Here is a 22,064-nt window from a genome sequence, read left to right on the forward strand (position 1 = left end):
AACTAAAAATTGCCTTTCCCCACTTCAAGACTCGGTAAAGTGATTTAGTTAGCCTTACCACCTGTTCCAGTTTCCTCAGGCTATGGGATTTGGCCTTCAATTCTGCAAATACTTAACAAGAGCACTTTTTCTTCAAGTTAATACCTTAGATGCCATCAGATAAATCAATCTGAGAGATTGTAAAGTGAGGAGTTTTAGGAAGGGAAGGGAGGATACAGTTAACAGAATGAGTCCTGCTGATACAATGTATAGCTAGGAGTTATCTTTTCCCTGGTGCCACAGCAACTGTATTCTTTATGCTAACTTGCCCAATACCTAGACCAGACATATACCTTACGTTATACCCCATATGAATACTGAATAGTCAGTAAATTGAAGACTTAAATGCATTAAGAGAATTTAGTTAAAATATTTTCTCATAGACTTGCAAAGTCATGAACCCCTTTCTGGTACAAGTAATTACCTTCTAAATTTTCTAAGTTTACATTATCTTTTATTAGGTTTTTGTAATTTTGTAGATAGACATTCAGTTATAGGGTAGTGACTGTGAAGAACTTCAATCTTTTGAGTTTGAGAAAAGACTGAGTTAGTATTACATCCTAATTAGTCCTATATTAGTTAGTACCATGAATTTGATAAAGATACCTGTACCTCAAAGGAAGCAATTTATTCTTAGCAACAGGGATGACTGGTTCCTCTCCTGTTTGGTCTTTACAAATACAATGGAATAATTTGATTCCTTATAAAGGCAGAGGTAACTTTAGCTGGAGATAGATCCAGCAGGGAACTTTTTAAAATTTGCTTTGTATTCAGCCACAAACTAGTTCAAGATCTCAGTAATCTAAATAGGATTTCATTTAGAACTATCTCTAAACCTAGTTTTCAATCATTAAAATTAGTAGGAAAATAATTTCCAGGGATCCCAAAAGGAGTGGTGTTAATATATTGTTTGTGTTTTGTTGACAGTATCCAGTTATTAGGGAGAAAGCTGTAATGTTGCATAGGAAATTGGACACTACAGAAGTCTGAGACATTATGATCACAGTAAGAGTGATTTGTGTCATTGGACCAGAAAGATTGTTAAGCTTTTTTGGTGTAAATAATGGAAAACAGATAAAAAATATGTGGATTTGAATAGTGCAGTAGAAATAGTACTCACTGGAGTTGGAATTGAATATCCTAAATTTCAGTCCTAACTTTTTCATTGACTTTTGTTCTTCTGATGTGGACCAAGTAAATCATTTCACTTCTCTGAACCTTGGTGTTAATTCTGTTAAATATGGTAACTATACTAGGTGGTATCTGTTTTCTTTTAGCTCTGAATCAACGATCCTATGTTCTTTGAAATTAAGATGGAAGAGATAATGGAAAAATATAAAGTTTTGTATGTATTATGTAACTAACATTATATACTAATTACAATAAAATAAAACAAGTAGTTCTGATTCCCTCCTAATGGTTTCCTTAATATGCTGTTTCTCTGAAAGCACCTGACTAGTTTGAAGCTTGGGTATCTGCCTAGGATACAACCAGTGGTAGGCATCACCTTAGAGTGACAGCATCCCTTCACACTTTGGCTTATATAAAATCTTGGATCCCCAAAGCATTCATTAATTTAAAGATAGAGAGCTGGTTCATTTCATCTGTCTATGAACCACCCACAAAACTCATCAGGGGAAGCTTTCATAACTCTGAAGTTGAACCACAGACATCCAAGGGAGGGGAGTATTTTTCCAAGATAATATTAGTCTTTTTCTCTGGCTTGGGCCAGAGCCTTCTTTCTTTTCATAGCCAATTCTTTTTTTTTTTTTTTTTTTTTTAGGTTTTTGCAAGGCAAATGGGGTTAAGTGCCTTGCCCACAAGGCCATACAGCTAAGTAATTATTAAGTGTCTGAGACCAGATTTGAACCCAGGTACTCCTGACTCTAAGGCCGGTGCTCCACTGCTCCACCTAGCCGCCCCACCAATTAGTTCTTAAATAACACATTGATGATATTATTATATTGTCCTATGTGACTTCACTGCATAACATCGAGTTGTAAATTCTTAGAAACTTGGGGTCTACTTCTTTTCACTCTTATTGAAATTATTTCAGAGCATATCTCACCCATGGCCTTTTTGGCATGCCATAGCCTTCCATAGGGCTCCTTTCACCTCCTTGTTTCTAATAGTATAAATGAATGGATTCAGAAGTGGAGTGAGGATGGTATTAAGGACAGATACCAACTTGTTTATCTTGAATGAGGAATGTGCTGTAGGTCTCAGGTACATGAACAGAACTGCCCCATACAGCAAAGAAACAACAGTTAGATGAGAAGCACAGGTAGAGAATGCCTTCTGGCGCCCTGTGGCTGAAGGGATCCTCAGGATAGTGGACACTATATAGATATAAGAAACCACTGTGAAGACAAGTGATCCTGGTATAATCAAGATAGTTGCCAGGAGACCAAGAAACTCCAGGAGGCTGGTGTCTGCACAGGCTATTTTCAGGATGGGGCCAATATCACAGTAGAAGTGGTTGATGGTGTTATTGCCACAGAAAGGTAACTGAAAAAGTAGAACTGTCTGACAAAAGACAATGGTGAATCCCATAGTCCAAGAACTGAGGGCTAGCTGTATGCAGAGGGAACTAGTCATGAGAGTAGAATAGTGGAGAGGCTTGCAGATGGCCAGATAACGATCAAAGGACATGACTGTGAGGATGAAAAACTCAGTTGTGCCCAAAAAGAAGTGGAAAAAGGCCTGGAGCAGGCAGCAGGAAACACAGATGATTGTCCTTGCCACCACAAAAGTTTCTAGGAGTTTGGGGATGACAGTGGTGGTATACCAAATCTCCAGGAAGGACAGATTGCTAAGGAAGAAGTACATAGGGGTTTGTAGTCTGGGCTCTGCCCAGACAATAGCAATGATAAGTCCATTTCCAAGAATTGTCAGAATGTAGATGAGAAAGATCACTACGAAGAGGGGAACCTGCAGTCCATGAATGTTTGGAAAACCTAGGAGAATAAACTCTGTGACTAATGTGCCATTTTTCATATCCTTTGCTATCCCTGGAAAACAGGCAAAGAGAAAAGAAATAGTATATTAGAATCACTAAAGTACAGTCTGAATGTACTTCAGATAGGAAACTTTCATACTCCATTTATTTAAAGCCCATCAAAGGATGGAGCCAGGAAATTTATATAGTCATCTTTCTACTCAAATCCTTATTCAGTTGGTTTCACTATTTGGCTTCTTTTATATAAAATTACTATTATCTACTTCCAATTAAACCAGATTTACATGTCTCTTGAAAGCATCTATCTAGTAAGTTGGAAATATGAATAGATTTTTTATTTTGAATGCAATAACTTATTATGTGGCCCTTGACTAGTTGAACTGCTCACTAAATACAAATTTCACAAATATAATAGTATTCAAAATAGCAATAAAATATGGTTATAAAATAACCATAAAATTTTTGATTTATAATTATATATATAAAACTTTATTAATGTATATTTTGCTAAGTTGATGTGGTATAGCTAAATAGGATGTTGTAGATAATTACAGAATTTTAAATTTACCACTTTTAATAATAATGCATATGCCCTGGCAAAATAGAACTGATAATTTCCATGGAAATTTATTTCCAAATAAAGTCTTGAATAAAAACTCAAAAAGTTCAAAACCAAATTCAACTTCAGAGATACTAGTACTCATCAGCCATAATGACTTTAATTAAAAATTTAGGAAAGAGAAACAAATAAATTTAAAATCCCAAGATGGGAAAAGCAATTTGTAAAGAAAGCTTATGATTGCCACCCTGCCTTTTTTTCCAGTACTTCCCAGCCCAAGGAGATAAGCTATAAATTTCTTCACATAAGCTTGTCCATGTTCTGTCCCCAAACTTAGCTAGGCAGCTCTTAATGTTTGGAGCTGCTGGGTAGGTAGAAGTGGTAGTTTTGGTGGAAGAATTAAAAGCCACAAAGAAGGAAGAGTAAAGAGTAAAAATAAGATGATAATTCACAGTGAAGAGAAAGGAGAATTATGGGTTTTAAATTCAAAAGTTTAAGAAGTAGTAATGTTGGGATGCAAAAATTTTTGCAGAACCAAGAGAACATTGTTCATATTAGTAACACTGTGAGATGATCAACCATGATGGATGCAGCTCTTCTCATCAGTTCAGTGATCAAGGACAATCCTGGGAGACTTGTAATGAAAAATATCATCTATATCCAGTGTGTGTGTGTGTGTGTGTGTGTGGGGAGACAGTGGAGTCTGAATGCAGAGGAAAGCATACTATATTCACTTTTTAAAACTTCTTTTATATTTTTTCTTTTTTTCTCATGGTTTTTTCCTTTTAGTACTAATTCTTCTTTCACAACATGACTAATATGGAAATAAGTTAAACAGGATTGTACATGTACAACTTTTACCAGATTGTTGCTATGGGGAAGGGGAAGAGAAGGGAGGGTGCTACAAAATTGTGGAATTCATAAACATGCAAATGGATGAATGTTGGAAACTACCTTTGCATGTAACTGTAAAATAAAGCAAAATAAAATAAAACTTAACTTTTTTGCAGAAAGGAAAAATTTGTCCTGGACTAATCTATGTATAACATCAAGTCAGAAATTAAATATGAAAGGGAAAGAACTGACTGAATATTCCCTGTGAGTATCTAGAACAACCATTCTGGGAAATAGATTTCTTCTAAAGACTTTATTTTTTAAATGACATAGAGCATTCCTTTTATACAATAAAATTTCCCTTCTGTTCATATACCAGCAAATATCTGCTACAGACCCTACTTCCTATTTCTCTGGCAATTAATAGGGAAAAGAAAAAAAGAAGATAGTGACCTTCCTCTTTGAGGTTTACTTATTATGTGTTCATCTCTTCTGTATTCATCTTCTTTGTAAAATGCATTAATTACAGTTTTCAATATGTGTGTAGTAAATCTTGGCATGAACAGAGCGCAAAATTGCTTGTCATGTATTGTTTAAGTTTTTCTCTATGTAATGGTGCATGAATTCCTCCAGTCCTCAGGGAGGAAACCTTCCCATACTATTTTCTGGCACCTGCATTTATCTCTAGGAGACAACTATTCCCAGTTTATATGACCATCAGCTCTGGAACCAAAATACTCTGTTGAACCTGGGTCCTGCATATCTGACATTGTGGTAATATCTATTCTCACAAAGGAGTGAAGAGGTATTGTTTCTACATATACATACACACACACGCATATATATATATATATATAGACAAATACTCTTATATAGACCTGGTTTCAGACCCATTGCTTTGGATATTCCAACCAGTATTTGTTTTTAAACACTGGATCAAACTTAGCACTTTTCACATTCATTAATATAGTCATTATAATCTATACACTATCTCTACAATAAGCCACCATATATAGTTTCTTGAATTACTATTTTGCATAAAAATCTCATTATTTTCCATATTCAAAATGCTACTGAAGATATACTATGCAATAAAGATGCAAAAAAGTCTATTTCCTGGACTGTTGGTTTCTATTTTCAATTTTCCCTTATCATAGTGGAGTTTTACTATTCTTGGTTTGCTATATGCAGATCTGTTGCTATCTTTCCCTAACAGTAGACACCATTTCATGGTATATTCCTGGAATAGCTGAAGTTTGTTCTGTTTTTTTTTTTTTTAATTTTCATAAATCACTTAATTCAGCTTTTAACATTTTGGAATGTTTTATATTTTAGTACTTTCAGAATTAAGACAAAGACTAATAAAAGGATGTCAGTTTTTATATGAACTTTTTAGTCTGTTCATAAAATCAGACAAGAAGGAAAAAAAGCTTATTTTGGTGCTTTATTTTATATATCCAGACCTGTAATAATCATAACACACATTTTAAACTTTCAATTTTACAAAGACCTTTCCTCATAATCCTGTGTAATAGTACAAGTATTATTATTCTCATCTTACTAGCGAGGATGCTGAGTCAGGATTTAGTAAGGGCTTATTACTGATAAATGGCAAGGTAAGGATTTGAACTCAGATACTCGGAACATGACCAATGTTATTTTAGTTGCTCTATGGCTATATCTATGTCTTTTCAAAGTATGTTCCAGATATTTTCTGGGCTAGATACAATGTTAGAACCTGTGAAAAAATAGAAGCTATATTTATAATGGAAGTTGCCTTCCCTGATACTTAACACAAAGTAATAAATGTTTGTTGGACCTAATCTAAGACTGAACTGAGAAGATCTGAAGCATCTGAAGAAATTCTTCAATAGAATAAACTCAAATCTGATGTGGCAGGCTTCAGAGGTGATAGACTGCAGAAGATATGCAACCAATCACACAGTGGTTCCTCAGGAGCTTTTACTGAGGTGAAGCATGGCTGACATGTACTTAAACAGAAAGAAACAATATCATTAGTTTGAAATTTATCCCAAGAACTGATGGTTCTGGGAAATATACATTGAAACTTTTTCAAATAAAGGTTAAAGTCGGTGCTTTTCTGCACAGGAATGAAACAATTCAAATTTGACAATCAATTTTGTGACCAATGTCTTACTGAAGAAATGTAATTTTGCTACTTTTCTCTCAGAGTGGTGCACATAATACTCACTGTACTCCTGATTCCCAAGAAAATGTTCTCAGTGTTCTGAAGTGCTAGGCCACGTCCTCATTCACAAGTAGACTTTTAAAAAAAGAATGATAAATCACAAACTAGTTAAATCAAACAGACTTATTTTCCACTTCTCCTTTTCTCACCAAGAAAATGAGCACCTGCTCATATTACTGTGACAAATGCTTTTGGGAAAGAAGGTAGGTTTCTTGTGACTTTAGGAGAATTGTATTGAGAGAATATACAATTTCAGTTCACTCTTTCAGTTCACTCTTGGTCAAGATTTACCCTCTCAAAATAATGACTTCTCTTGTTGGGCTTTTTCATATTTCCCCTCTGGAACTCTAGTCTCTATGGATTTTCTCTAGAGACTTCCAGTTGGGAGAGGCCTCAATACAAGTTTAATCATCATTCATTCAAAGGATTTTCTGTTTGGTAAGTTCTAAATGATATAACTGATTCCTTTATCTGTAAGATAGGGGTAGAGGGGGAAGGGTTTCCAACTTTGATGCCTGTTACCTCTTGTACCTTGCAACTTCTCTTGGCTATAGAATGAATAATAAATAAATAAATGAAAAAAGCATTTATTAAATGCTTCCTATGAGCTAAACACTGGTTGTGCAAATAAAAAAAGTGAACTAGTCTTTGCTTTCCAGGAGCTCAATTCTATATGGAAAAATAATACATAAAAGAAAGTTCAGCTAGGGATAATGAGGGCTATGGCAAAGTCTAAGTGTACAGCAGTGGTATAGATAGCAAGGCCTAGAGGTCCTTAGGTTGATTCAGTAGGTCAGATGACAGTGCGGATTGGGGGCTGAGTCTAGACAATATCAGAGCAGGGTAGATTGCAAGTTTTCCCTGGTGTTCCTCCATTTCCTCAGAAAGAACAGAATGGCTAATTCCCATTCAATTCAAGTATTCTGAGTTGTCAAACAACCTGATTGGTTCTGGGCAGCCTGGGACCTTGGAATGGGGTGAAAGTAAGACAAGAGAGAAAGAGACTTCTGAATTAAAGTATCTTGGACTGACTAATTGTAGGCAAGAGTAGATATAGTGCCAAGGTGAAAAAAGCTATCAATGGTATAATGATGGTATAACATGCAAAAAGGTTGAGAAGAGACACAAGGTCATTATAATTGTCCAGAAAGTGGTGATTCTGTGAGAATACTTTTTTTGGCAAGGCGGCAGGGTTAAGTGACTTACCCAGGGTCACACAGCTAGGTAATTATTAAGTGTCTGAAGTTGGATTTGAACTCAGGTCCTCCTAACTCCAGGGTCGGTGCTCTATCCACTGCACCACCTAGCTGCCCCCAAGAATACTTTTACTGAACTGGCAGGGGCAAGAGCAAGATTCCTTGGGTTCACATAGGGAAATTATGGAGGAAGCATGAATGAAAGGAGACATTTGGGATGACAGCACAAAAAAATTAGTGTGACCTGAATTGGGGAGACCTATTTCAGGCATATTTAAAAACTTGGAAAGGAAATTGTAAAGAGAATAGGTGATGATGCCAAAGAGAAAAGGGAGAAGAATAAGAGCAGGGTTTTTTCTGTAGCACAGATAGAAGAATCAGCATTCAAGACTAGTTGGGACATCTAGGGCATATTCTTGATCATTTTGTCTTTGAGATCAATTCAATATTTATATCTCCAGAAAATAGGGTCGATGGCAGCCCTCTGAGGAACAGCCAAATTAAGAGGCTTAGCAAAATATAAGCGGAGACAGAAGAGTATCTCTCCTAGAAAGATAAGCAGAAAAATAAAGGAATAGTATTCCTAAAGTCGGGAAAAAAAAGAATATCCAGGAGGAAGGAATGGATCAAAAACTTCAGAAGTCAGACAAGAGCAGGACCTCAAAAGACTTAGGTCTGGTGATTAATCAATCATTGTTGGCTTTTTATAGGACATTTTCAATAGAGCTATGGGAGAAGAAACCTGATTGCAAGGGGTTAAAAAGTGAGGAAGTAAAGTACAAAGGGTGAGGATGGTAGTGGTGAGAGGGTCAATGGAAAGATATTTTTTAAAGAATTGGAGAAAGATGAATATATTTGTAGACAGATGGAAAGGATGCAACTGAAAAGAAAAGATTGAAGACATAGGATTAGAAAGTAGATGATCCTGAGACAAGGTCATGGAAGATATAGAGAATAAGATGAAAGGTTTATTTAGTGGAATTAACCTCAGTGAAAAGTAAGATTTCTTGTTTTGTGATCAAGAGGATAAGAACTGGTGATGATATTGAGATTTTTAAGGCAGGACTGTGAGAGCTCTGCAGTAGCTTGGCTTAGTTTACTAAAGCATTTAGTAAACCCACAGATGAACTGCATAAAATTGCCACACAGGCAACATTTTGGACAACCCTGTTTTAAGGAATAGAAGATGAAGGCTGAAAATCTTATATGGGATGCAAATAATTAGGACAAAGTAAAATCACTGCATTTATTGACTTGTGCAATAAATCTTTACATCTTAACATTTTAAAAATATACAGTGAGTTCTCTTGGACTGTATTTACCTATTTTACAAGATTTGGCATTGTGTTCTCAAGATTTTGACATGTATTATTTGATAGAAAAATCACACAGATAAAAAGTATACATTTAATAATCAATACTTTTTTTCAAGTCTAGTTGCTTTTTAATGGAATTTATATTAAGTGAGTTCCCGAATAATCAAAGTTTGCTTATCTGTATCTCCTAAATAACTTTCCTAACTTTCCATTATTTATATACTGATACATGGTTTGCTTTTTACTATTCTATCTTCATTTAGGAATTTCTGTAATTCTGAAATGATGTTGCTTCTCAATATGTCATTGTTTGTCAGAATTGATCATTACCTTGATGGGAACAAGAGTTTGAAAAGAGCCTAGAGGCCACCTATTTCACTTACACATGGAAAATTAGATGATGGGGGCTGGTATTAGCAAAAGGCCAGAGGGACAAGGAATTCAAATTTAGTTAACAGCAGATCCTGGGACCATGGCAAGGAAAGTCAAAGTGGGTAAAACAGATAGAGAAAAATAGACAGTTGAAGGGAACATAATCCAACAATATGGCAAAGAATAGGTTTTATGTGAGTAGAAATTTGGAAGGATAGAAAATTCTGATCAGAGAATAGAATTTTAAATCTTGATCAGTTGAGGGGCTACAGAATATGGAGACTGAGAACAGGGCAAGTAGAAGATAATTCCCACTGGTCCTGAAGAGGAATCAGTTCCCATGAGTGCAATTACATTGCTATGCACATGACTTCTAGATCTATACATCTAGCCTGAGACACTCTCCTAAGTTCTATTCCAACTACAACTCTGTTAATTACTGACTGTTGGACATTAATCAGTTATTGTATCAGCAAATATTTATTTGGCGATTATTATGTGACAGAATTACTAGAGATTCAAATATAAAATTGAGACAGTTCTTGCCTTCAACAAGATTTTAATAGGGAGGATACAATTTATTAATAGATAAATATATGTAGAATAAGTACATATCAAAGAGTAGATAAGTGGCACAGTACCAGCCTTGGAGTCAGGAGGATTTGAATTCAAATATGACCTCAGACACTTTGACCCATTTCTCTCAGTTCCTCATTTGTAAAATGAGCTGGAGAAGAAAATGGCAAGCCACTCCAGTAACTTAGATAAGAAAATTCCAAATTCGGTAATGGAGAATCATTCACAAACTGAACTGATTCAACAGCAACAACATTAACTGCAACAAGGATGTGTGCAAAATAAAGACACAGTGATGGGGACTGTGGGAGGAAGAAGACAATAATGACTAGTTTATCTACAATTGTCAAGAATACATTCCGAACACAGCTTGTCTAAAATGGAATCTGTTTTCTTCCCTTCTAACTCAACTTCTCCTCAATTTTAATTCATTTGAGAAAACCCCCATCTCAGTTTCTTTCGTAGTTAATAAATTTCTTTTTATATTGCAAATTTAATAGTATAAATATCTCAATGTCACAGAAAAACAAAATAGTTTTTCTTCTTACCCTACATGAAACATTTTTGTATAATTCAAATTTTACATATTACATATTCACTCTGCTTGTTTGTACTCATGTTCTTTTTGGAAATCTAGTCCTTATTAGCAAATGCTGATGGACGTTGCAACTAAATTATATATATCTCAAACTCAACATTCCCCAGAACTCATTATGCCCCCTGCCCTCAGTCTATATTTCTTATTAATGCCCTTATGTCTGAGAGTATACTGTCAATTTTCTAATCATCTTGGTTAAATCCATGAAGACATCCTTAACTCTTCACTATCTTTCACACTCTGTATCTAATCAATTACCAAATAGTGATGATTTCTATTACAATATTGTCTCTCATGCATTGCCACCAATAAATCAATCAATCAATCAATCAATATTTATTCAACACTTATGTACTAGGCACTGTGCTAAGTCTTAGGGATAAAAAAAGAGGCAAAACACTCCCTATTCACATGAAGCTTACAATCTAATGAGAGACAACATGCAAAAATATATATATCCAAAACAAAATAGTAAATAATTAACAGAAGGAAGGCATTGGAAGGCTTCCTGAAGAAGATAGGGTTTTTTAGTTGTGACTTACAGAAAGCCAGGAGGTCAGTAATTGGAGCAGATGAGAGAGAGAAAACATTTCAGACACAGGGGACAGTCAGAAAAAATGACCACAGTCAAGAGATGCAGTCTTGTTCATAAAACAGCTAGGAGGCCAATGTCACTGTAACTAAGAGTACAATTTGGGGAAGAAGGTATAAGAAGACTGGAAAGGTTTCTCATGAGTAGACTGAGTTAATATAATAAAAATGACAATTTTACCTAAATAAAAATAACTTTATTCAGTGTCATACCAATCAGACCACCAAAAATTATTTTATAAAGCTAGAAAAAAATAATAACAAAATTCATCTGGAGGAATGGAAGGCCAAGAATATCAAAGGAATTGATGGGAGAAAAATGCAGAGAAAGGTAAACTAACCATACCAGATCTAAAACTACGTTATAAAGCAGCAGTTAGCAAAACGAGGCCAAGAAATGGGGGGGGGGATCAGTGGAAAAGATTAGGTACAAAAGTCACATTAGTAAAATGACTATTGTAATCTACTTTTTGCTAAACCCAGACTCCAGCTTCCAGATAAAAACTCACTAATTGACAAAAACTGCTGGGAAAACTGGAAAATAGCATGCCAGAAACTAGGCATGGAGCCACGTTTCACACCCTATAACGAAATAAGGTCGAAATGGGTACAGGGTTTAGACATAAAGGGTGATACCATGAACCAATTAGGAAAACAAGGAATAGTTTATCTGTCAGATCTATGGAGAGGGGAGGAGTTTATGATCACACAAGAGATGGAAAACATTATAAAATACAAATTACATTAAGTTAAAAAAAAGTTTCTAAAAATAAAACCAATGCCACAAAGATTAGAAGGAATGTAGAAAACGGGGAAACAATTTTCACAGGTGATGTTTCTGATAAAGGATTCATTTCTAAAATTTATAGAAAACTGAGTCAAAGTTATAAGAATGCAAATCATTCCCCTATTGATAAATGGTTAAAAGATATGAGCAAGCAGTTTTCAGATGAAGAAATTAAACTATCATAGTCACATGAAAAAATGATCCAAATCTTTATTGATTAGAGAAATGCCAATTAAAACAACTTTGATGTACTACCTCACACTTATGAGATTGGTTGAAATGACAAAAAAAAAGGAAAATTGATCAGTTTTGGAGGGGATGTGGAAAAATTGGCTCTCTAATGCATTGCTGGTAGAGTTGTCAACTGATGCCACCATTCTGGAGAGAAGTTTGGAACTACACCCAAAAGGCTTTAAAACTGTGTAAACTGGGGTGGCTAGGTGGCGCAGTGGATAGAGCACCGACCCTGGAGTCAGGAGTACCTGAGTTCAAATCCGGTCTCAGACACTTAATAATTACCTAGGTGAGTGGCCTTGGGCAAGCCACTTAACCCCATTTGCCTTACAAAACCTCAAAAATTAAATAAATAAAAACAAAACAGTATAAATCCTTTGATCCATGTCTAAATCTGAAGATCATAAAAAATGGGGAAAAGACCCATATGCATAAAAATACTTATAGCAGCTTTTTTTTTGTGGTGGCAAAGAATTGGAAATTGAGGGGATGTCCATTAATTGGGGAATGGCTGGAAAAGTAATGGTATATGAATGTAATGGAGTACAATTGTTCTATAAGAAATCAAGAGTGGATGAACTTCAGAAAAGCCTGGAAAGACTTGTATGAACTGATGCTGAGTGAAGTGAACAGAACCATTACAGACATTAACAGCAATATTTGTGTGATTGTCAACTATGATGGATTTAGCTTCTCTCAGCAGTTCAATGCTCAAAGACAATTCTAAAAGACTTGTGATACCATCCACATCCAGAGTAAAAACTGTGGAGTCTGTATGAAGACCAAATCATACTATGTTTTACTCTTAAAAACTTGTTTTATATTTTCTTTTTTTCTATGATTTTTTTCTTCCCTTTGGTTTTGATTCTTCTTTAACAATGTGACTAATATGGAAATATGTTAAACATGACTGTGTATGAATAGCCTATATTAGATTACTTGCTGTCATGGGGAGGGAGGATGGAAAGGAGGGAGACAGAAAAATGTGGAACTCAAAATCTTAACAAAAGATGAATGTTGAAGATTGTCTTTGCATGTATTTGAAAAAATAAAATAAAATAAAATAACATTAAAATACAAAAGACTGGAAAGATAGGAGGAGATTACATTATGAGGGACTTTGAATACCAAAGAAAGAATTTTTTATTTACTCCTGTAGGCAACAGAAATCAATGCAATTTATTGAGTATGGGGGGGGAGGTAATATGATTAGACCTGTGCTTTGGAAAAATCAGACCTGAAATAGAAATTCTGGCAGTGCCAGAGAAGAGATATACAAAGATTCTACAGATGTTCAAAGACAAAATTGATAATCCTTAGAAACAACTTGAATATGGAGGGTGAGAGAGAGTGAAGAATATATGATGACTGAGATTGCGAACCAGAGGAGTATTACCCTTTTCAGTAATAGAAAAGGTAGGAGGGAGGAGAGTTTAGGGAAGAAGATAATAAGTTCCATTTAAGATGTCTGTTGGTCACCCAGTTTGAGATGTCTGAAAGGCATTTAGATATGTGAGAATGGAGGTCAGCAAAGAGACTGGGGCAGGAAAGATAAATTTGAGTATTATCAACATAGAAATGGTAATTACTTCCAAGGAAGCTGATGAGTTCACCAAGTGAAGTAATAGAAAAGAAAGAGGAAGAGGGCCCAGGAAAGAAGTTTGAGGATCACCTATGGTTAAAGGGTATTATTATCTGGAGAAATATCCAGCAAAGAGAACTGAGAAGAAAAGAACAGATAGGTAGGAAAAGAGTAAGGAGAGAGTAGTGTCCCAGAACATGGGTGTCCAAGCTTTTAACTTTTCTGGGTCACAACACCCAACAAAAACTTGTCAAGGGCTGCATATAGAATGTAATATTTATTAATTACTACATTGTAACACATATTTCTAAGGAGTATTATAATGAAGTGTAATGATATAGTAAAGTATGGGCTTTGAGGGCTGCCTGTAGGCCAAGGATTGGACATACCTTACCTAGAGAGAAGAGTGTTAAAGGCTGCAGAGAAGTCAAAGAAAATGACAACTGAGTGTATTTGATAATTCAGAGATCATTAGTAATTTTGAAGAGAGGAATTTTGATGGGACTGATAAGAAAGGAAGCCTCCTCTCACGAAAGAAAGTGAAGGCACCTGCTACAGATGGCATTTTAAAGGAATTGAGCTGCAAAGAAGAGATATAGGCTGATAATTATCTGGGATGAAAGAATCAAGTGAGGGTTTTTTCAGGATAAGGAAGATACAAGCATGCTTGTAGCCAGTAGAAAATGAGCCAGGAGACAAAGAGAAACTGAAAATTTTTTGTTTGTTTTAGTTTTTTAGTTTTTTAATGGGGTACTGGAATTAAGTGACTTGTCCAAGATCACACAACTGATGATGGTATTTATTTTTTGACTACACCATTTAGATGCCCCTGGGAAATTGAAAATTACAGAAGGAGTAGGGATGTAGAGGAGACAATATGTTGAAGAAGATAAGATGGAATGGGATTGTCTAAAAAGTATAAGAGCTAGCTTTGGTAAGGAGTAAAGATACTTCATCATAAGAAACTGGGATGAAGGGGGGAATATTGGCAGAAGGCATATGAATGATTGGAGATGAGAAAAAGAGGGGAAATGAGAGTGTATAATGAATGGCTTGAATTTTTTTCTGTAAAATATGAGGTAAGATTTTCAACTGAGGTGGAGTAGGGTAAGCCATGGGAGGGTTCAGAAAGGATAAAAAAGTTCCTGTTAAGTATGGAAAGAGGGACAGCTAGGTTGCACAGTGGATAGTGCAATAGTTCTGAAGTCAGGAGGACCTGGGTTCAAATGTGGCATCAGACACTTAATAATTACCTAGCTGTGTGGCCTTGGGCAAGCCGCTTAACCCCATTGCCTTATAAAAAAGCTAAAAAGAAAAAAAGAACAGGATAGGGAATTAATAAGGGATATATATATTATATCTCTCTGTCTCTCTCTCTCTCTCTCTACATCTACATCTACATCTACATCTACATCTACATCTACATCTACATCTACATCTATATCTAATCCATATCCATATCCATATCCATATCCATATCCATATCCATATCCGTATCCATATCCGTATCCATATCCGTATCCATATCCGTATCCATATCCGTATCTATATCTATCTATATCTATCTATCTATCTATCTATCTATCTATCTATCTATCTATCTATCTATCTATCTATGTATGATTGCCTAGCACAGGGAAGGTCAAGTTGATTTTACACAACATTAGAATTACGTAATTTTCTCTAACTTCATTCAGTAGCATATATGATAACATGTTAAGAGAGGTAGGAATTCAAGAGAGGAGAACCAGTAGAGTTGTATTGGTTCACCAGGGAGCCAAAATGAGAAGAGGAAGACATGGACAGTGCAGGGGAGAGGTCCTGAGAGAGAGAGAGAGAGAGAGAGAGAGAGAGAGAGAATTGAAGAATCAAAGGATTAGAGGTCAAGGTATGTATAAAAAGTAGTTTTGTAATGAAAGACAGGAGAGGTGAAAAATCAATAGATTATAGTTGTTTAAAGGGATTTCAGATTTTTTTAAACTAGAGATCCTATATATATAGGTTATGACAATTTTGAGGCTATAGTTATCTCTGTGTGTCACTTAGTTAAGGTACAGAAGTAACCCATGGAAGATGAATAAGTTGAGTGGTTAGGGTATTTATGGAGAATAAATTTGAGTGACAAAGTTCCGTAGAATAAGGGCAAGAGTTGAGGAGGAGGGAAAAATTTTGAGTCAGGTATTGAGCTCTTCAAGGAAGAAAGCTCAAGTTTGATCATGTCATTATTTATCTCAAGACCTCTAAGTGTTTTCCTTAACACTAGGATAAAATACAAACTTCTCAGTTTTGTATCTGAGGAAAAGACAATATCCTATCTCTTCTCCCCAAGCAAAATTAAGCCACTTTTCCTTAAAAAAGACATTGAGACAATTCTCCATTTTCTGTATCTCAGGGTACTAAAGAGATAATATGTTACCATTACCTACCAGTTGCCTTAGTCTGAAGAATTCATGAGGAGCTCTGTGCTTGGCTAGTGAATCATCAACGGGATGAAAGTTTCTCTTGGCTGCATCAACTGGAGCTGAATCAATTCCTCAATATCTTATTATTCCTGAATATCCTTCTCCAGCTAAGTTTAAATCAATCTCTTTTTGTTAGTTTTTGATGACCTACCAGTGTTCTATTTTATTCCAATATCAAACCTAAATTACTAGAGAACTCACTTGAGTTAGGTCCAGAATGGGGCAGCATTATAAACCCATCACAGTCTGGTTCCATCTTACCTATTAAAGTTCATAACATAATGTTCCCTTCTATTCACAGTATGTTCCAGCCAAGCTAAGTTTCTTGTTGTTCTTTGGACTTAGTATTACATCTTTTACCTTTCTGCCAGTGGAGGAGTCATACCTGAATGCATTTCTTTTCCACCTGTATTTCTTATAATTCTAGCTTCCTTCAGGGCTCTGCTTCTCTTTTCTAATCCTCTTGGTTTTCAGAACTTTTCCTCCTTCTAAAATTATCATGATAATATTTATGTTTAAATATTGTATCAACTCTCAACTATATCATTTTTAAAAAAAATATTTATTTAAGGCAGTGGGGTTAAGTGACTTGCCCAAGGTCACACAGCTAGGAAATTATTAAATGTCTGAGACTGGATTTGAACTCAGGTACTACTGACTCCAGGGCTGCTGCTCTATCTACTTCCCCACCTAGGTGCCACCCTGGAACATAAACTTCTTAAGGACAATGACTATTAAAAATTTTTTTTGACTTTATATCTCTAGGACCTAGAAAAGTGCCTTTCAATGCTTAATAAATGTAATTGTATTGGCCAAGACCAATTTAAAAAACAAAAACCAAAGACAAAATAGGAGTAAGTAAACTGGAGCTATTCTGTCCCTACAATTCTGGAAGAGTTGAATGATACACATTCAGTAAATTATCTTCATTGTCCTGGGGAAGAAGCTACCATTAGAAGATAGTGGAAGGACAGCCAAATAGTGAGGAGTGCCAGGAAATGGAGCCATAGTAGCTCATAATGAGAAATGAAAAAGGAAAATTAATGGGAAAAAATACAATCAAAATCTACAAGTTCATAAAGAAAATAAAAAGATTAAGTTATTGAATAATATCTGGATTAAAGAAAAGACATAGAAATATTATCTCAAAGATTTATATCCTTGAGTGTATATATTTATGAAAATAAATTAGTTGTTTGCAGTTAATGAAGTTAGAAACTGAACAAAATGATACTAAAAACAAGTTTCAAAAAGAAATTGTTAAAATATGGGGTCAAATTGATAGGATAGAAAATAAAAGAATATTGAATTGATTAGCAATACAAGAAGCTATTTTTAAAAGATTGAAATGGTTGCCAATTAGAAAATTTGATAAAAAATAGAGATAGCAAAATCAAATATCAAAATCAGAAATAGAAATGAAGGACTTATGATGAAAACTGTTATCTACCTCCCGAGAAAGAATTGCTAAAATCTGAATGCAGATCAACACATACTTTTTTCTTTATTTTTTTTTTATATTTTGGTTTGATTTATCTTTCACTACATAGCTAATATGGGAATAGGTTTCTAATGATTGTACATATATAACTTATCAAATTGCTTGCCTTCTCAATAAGAGAACAGGGTGAAAAGGGTGGGAGAGAATTGGGAATTCAGAAGTGTAAAAAATGAAGGTTAAAAATTATTTTTACTTGTAATTGGAAAAAATAAAATAAATAAGCATGGAGATATCACAATGTTTACAGCCACCAATAACTTCTGAAGCCCAAATATTTAAAAGATATAGGGGCGGCTAGGTGGTGTAGTAAGGGGCAGCTAGGTGGCGTAGTGGGGCAGCTAGGTGGCATAGTGGATAAAGCACCGGCCTTGGAGTCAGGAGTACTTGGGTTCAAATCTGGTCTCAGATACTTAATAATTACCTAGCTGTGTGGCCTTGGGCAAGCCATTTAACCCCATTTGCCTTGCAAAAACCTAAAAAAAAAATAGTAAATATTTATAAAAACATAAAATACCCAGATAAGAAGAGGAAAAGATGGACTAAGTAAACAAGTTTTAGAAGGAAATTAGGCAGATTATTAATAAGCTGCCATATAAATTGATGTTGGACCAGATGAATTCTCCCAAACATTCAAAGGAAAAATAATCCCTATACTATGTAAAATGCTTTAAAATTTTTTTTTAAATTTTGCTTTTCTTCCTTTGAGGGATTTTTATTTCAAACTTGCCAATGACAAGCAAGAAAATATATGTTAAGATCATTAGCAAATAGAGATACAAAATTATTAAACAAAACACTACCACTAAAAACAATCTGAACTTGCTCTTCAAATTCCAAGTTACATAGCTGTTAAATTTAATAATTGCAATGACATACTACAAATTTTGCAGGTGGTCAATATAAAGACCTTTAGTATAAAGGAGAGGACTTTTGAATAACTGAAGAGTATTTTGTACCCTCAAGAGACTGCTAAAGAGAATAGAATAATACATTTCAATAAGTAATGAACCTCAAGATGCAGTCCAGAGTTAAATACCATGAAAACTTGAATCTGATCATTAAAGCAAGAAAGGTGAATGTTCAAGAGAGGCATTGGAAACTTTACTGTTAATAAAAGGTCAAATTTGAGCAGAATATTCAACTTCCAATGATGGTTGATGATGTAAAATTAGAACTTGAAAGAGAGAGAAAGCTATTAAGGATGAATTAATAAATCCAAGGATCATTTAAAAAGAAATGATTATTGAACCAATGAGAATTGAAAAGATCAATAGAAAGATAATATAGAGGACCAAAAACAGAGTCTTGATGGAACACATACATAATCAGTGGGCATTACTGGACTGAAAATTCAGAAAAGGAAACAAGAGAGGTTTAATAGACAGGAGGTGTATCATGAAAACCTAGGGGGAAGAGAGTATCCAGGACACTGTAGTGATTGATAGTGTCAAAGGTAGCAGGGAGATCAAGAAAGGTTGGACTAAGAAAATGTCATTTGATTTGAAAAGGAAGAGTGATAATTACAACATTTGGAGAAAGACAGTTTCAAAATTAGAGGTTGGAAGCCAGTTTGCAGAGGGTTGGGATTGACTAAGATAAGAGAACATGGAAAGAGGCATCTAGTACAGATAGCTTTCTCAAAAAATTTAGCCTAGGAGAGAGGTTTTAGCTAGTGTAGATAGGTTAAGTGAATTATTGTGGATCTTGCTTAAAGAGCTCTGTAGTATTCCAGGGCTTTATGTAATCAATACAATATCATTCATCAATCAAATCTCTGTTATCTGTTTTTATATACTTTTCAGTCTCTTTGTGTTGTTAGTTCCTCTTGATTTTTTTCAGTAAAAAAAGGATTTGATTCTGGGGAATATAGTATTTATTTGATTAGGACTTCATTCAGTTGGATAGAAGCGCTAAGGTAAATCAAGGTATATTATAGTAATCAGAACCTCCATGACTTTCTGTCTCTCAGCTCTACCTCTGTATTCGAGATAGCAGCTATTAGTTTTGAACAAGGAATATGTGGATTTGTTGATTTAATTTGTATTCAACCCCTGCTTCCTGGACAAAGCCTACCTATACTTCTTGGACTTGCTGTATTTCTAACCTCTGTACACTGGTATTTGTTTTGATTCTTCTTTCACAACATGACTAAAATGGAAACGTGTTTGTGTGTATGTGTGTGTGTGTGTGTGTGTGTGTGTGTGTGTGTGTGTGTATGTGTGTTTGTATGTCTTAAAGAAAGTGACCTAGGGCTTTTAAGGAATTGTTCAGATGTGAGTCAATATGGCATAATATGGCATTCAAAAGGAATAATATGAACTTAGATCATATTGAGAGGACAATTTTCAAACAATGTAGATTCCAAAGTTCATAAATATCTATTTTATTTCATTCTTGCAATACATTAAGGATGTCAAAGTTGTTTTATTGGAAAAAAGTTGATTGAGACTCAGATGTTAATAGTCTCAGAATTTACACAGAATTTCCAATTAGATTATTCTCATTATCACAATATCACACTGCAATCAACAATTGTTCATTATGTCTATAATCTGTAGGATAACCTGTAGTAATTATTTAGATCATAGTTGCCTTTAACATTCAGTCAATAGCATTCAATAAGCACCAACTATGTGTCAGAAAGTAGCTAAGTGCTAGGGATAGAAACACTATTTTCTTTTTTGGTTATGCAACTTTGTCCAAAGCCACAGTTAAATCATTTTGGGTGCAATAATTCAGATAGGTAGAATTTCAAGGAGATCATTGCACATATTCTGCTTTTATAGGATCATATATTTGGAACATACTCAAAAAGATTAGAAATAAACTTTTCTCCATTTCTCAGTTTTTGCAAAATGGTACTTGAATTATATACCTTTCTCTAATACTGTACAACCAATCATCCCTATCATATTTTATTTATAGCACTCATCTTTTTGTTTAGATTGGTACATCTATTGAAATGCATCCAATGTTACATCAACATTTTCCTTCATTAAAAGTTGATTTTGACAAAGGATTTGAATAGGTAGTTTTCAGATAAAGAAATAAAAGCTATCTATAGTTATATGAAAAAAATGCTCTAAATCACTATTGATTAGAGAAAGCCAAATTAAATAATACCTATTGGAGAGACTGATATGACACAAAAGAAAATTATAAATGTTGGAGAATATATGGGAAAATGAATTATTGATAGAGTTGTAAACTGATCCAGTCATTTTAGAGAACAATCTGTTACTCTGTCCAGAGAGGAATCAAACTGTGATCCAGCAATCTCAAAGAGATCATAAAAAAGGGAAAAGGACTTACATATACAAAACTATATATAAATAGCAATTCTTTTTGTAGTAGCAAAGAATTGAAAATTGAAAATTCCCCATCATTTGGGTAAATGGATAAATAAATTGTAGTATATAAATGTAATGGACTATAAATATACTATTGTTTTATAAGAAATGATGAACAGGCAGATTTCAGAAAAACCTGGAAAGATTTGCATGAAATGATGCTGATTGAAGTGAACAAAATCAGAAGAACTTCATATACAGCAACCACAACATTGTGTATTGAACACTATTATTGACTTAACTTTTCTCAATAATATAATGATCTGAGACAATTCCAAAAGACTCATGACAGAAAATGCTATCCTCACCTAGAGAAGGAAGTTTGGTGTTTTAATGCATATCAAAATATATACTGTTTTCACTTTTTTTTTTGCAGCTTTGCTCTTTTTTTTTAATCACAAATAAAGTGGAAATATGTTTAACATGATTGTACCTGCATGACCTTTAGTTTGCTTGCTGTCTTGGAGAGGGAAGGGGGGAAAAATTTGGAACTCAAAATCTTATAAAAATGAATGTTGAAAATTTTTAACATGTAATTGAAAAAATACTATTTACTAAAAAAAGGGGGGGGGACCAAGGGGAATACCTCAACACAAAAGATTTTTGACAGTTAATTATTTATTCAAGCATTCATTAGTTTTATCTTTATGAGACATATGAGAGTTTCTGAACCTCTTATCACTTAATGCTATTGTGATTTTTGTTGCATCATTAAAGGAGAAGAAAAGCAAAATATTACTTCATTTCAGGTTTTGTACTGATGAGACTGAAAATTTCTTTTTCTATATCTTACTTTGATGAAATATATTCAACCCAGACCCATAAAACCCTCTATATAATTGAGATTGATATTTTATTTAATTAACAAATTTTTAGAATATCATATACTGGATAATTTG

At 34.4% G+C, this 22,064-nt stretch overlaps 1 protein-coding gene across 1 annotated transcript; it reads right to left on the bottom strand.

Annotated features, from left to right (window-relative positions):
* Positions 1 to 2,103: 2,103 nt before the first annotated feature.
* On the bottom strand, positions 2,104 to 3,036 carry LOC141505936 (olfactory receptor 6X1-like). Its single transcript, XM_074212252.1, has one exon. It carries the CDS (start codon positions 3,034 to 3,036, stop codon positions 2,104 to 2,106), a length of 933 nt encoding a protein of 310 aa, XP_074068353.1.
* Positions 3,037 to 22,064: the final 19,028 nt, after the last annotated feature.

This window comes from Macrotis lagotis, chromosome 1, assembly GCF_037893015.1.
Source record: "Macrotis lagotis isolate mMagLag1 chromosome 1, bilby.v1.9.chrom.fasta, whole genome shotgun sequence".
NCBI lineage: Eukaryota > Metazoa > Chordata > Mammalia > Peramelemorphia > Peramelidae > Macrotis > Macrotis lagotis.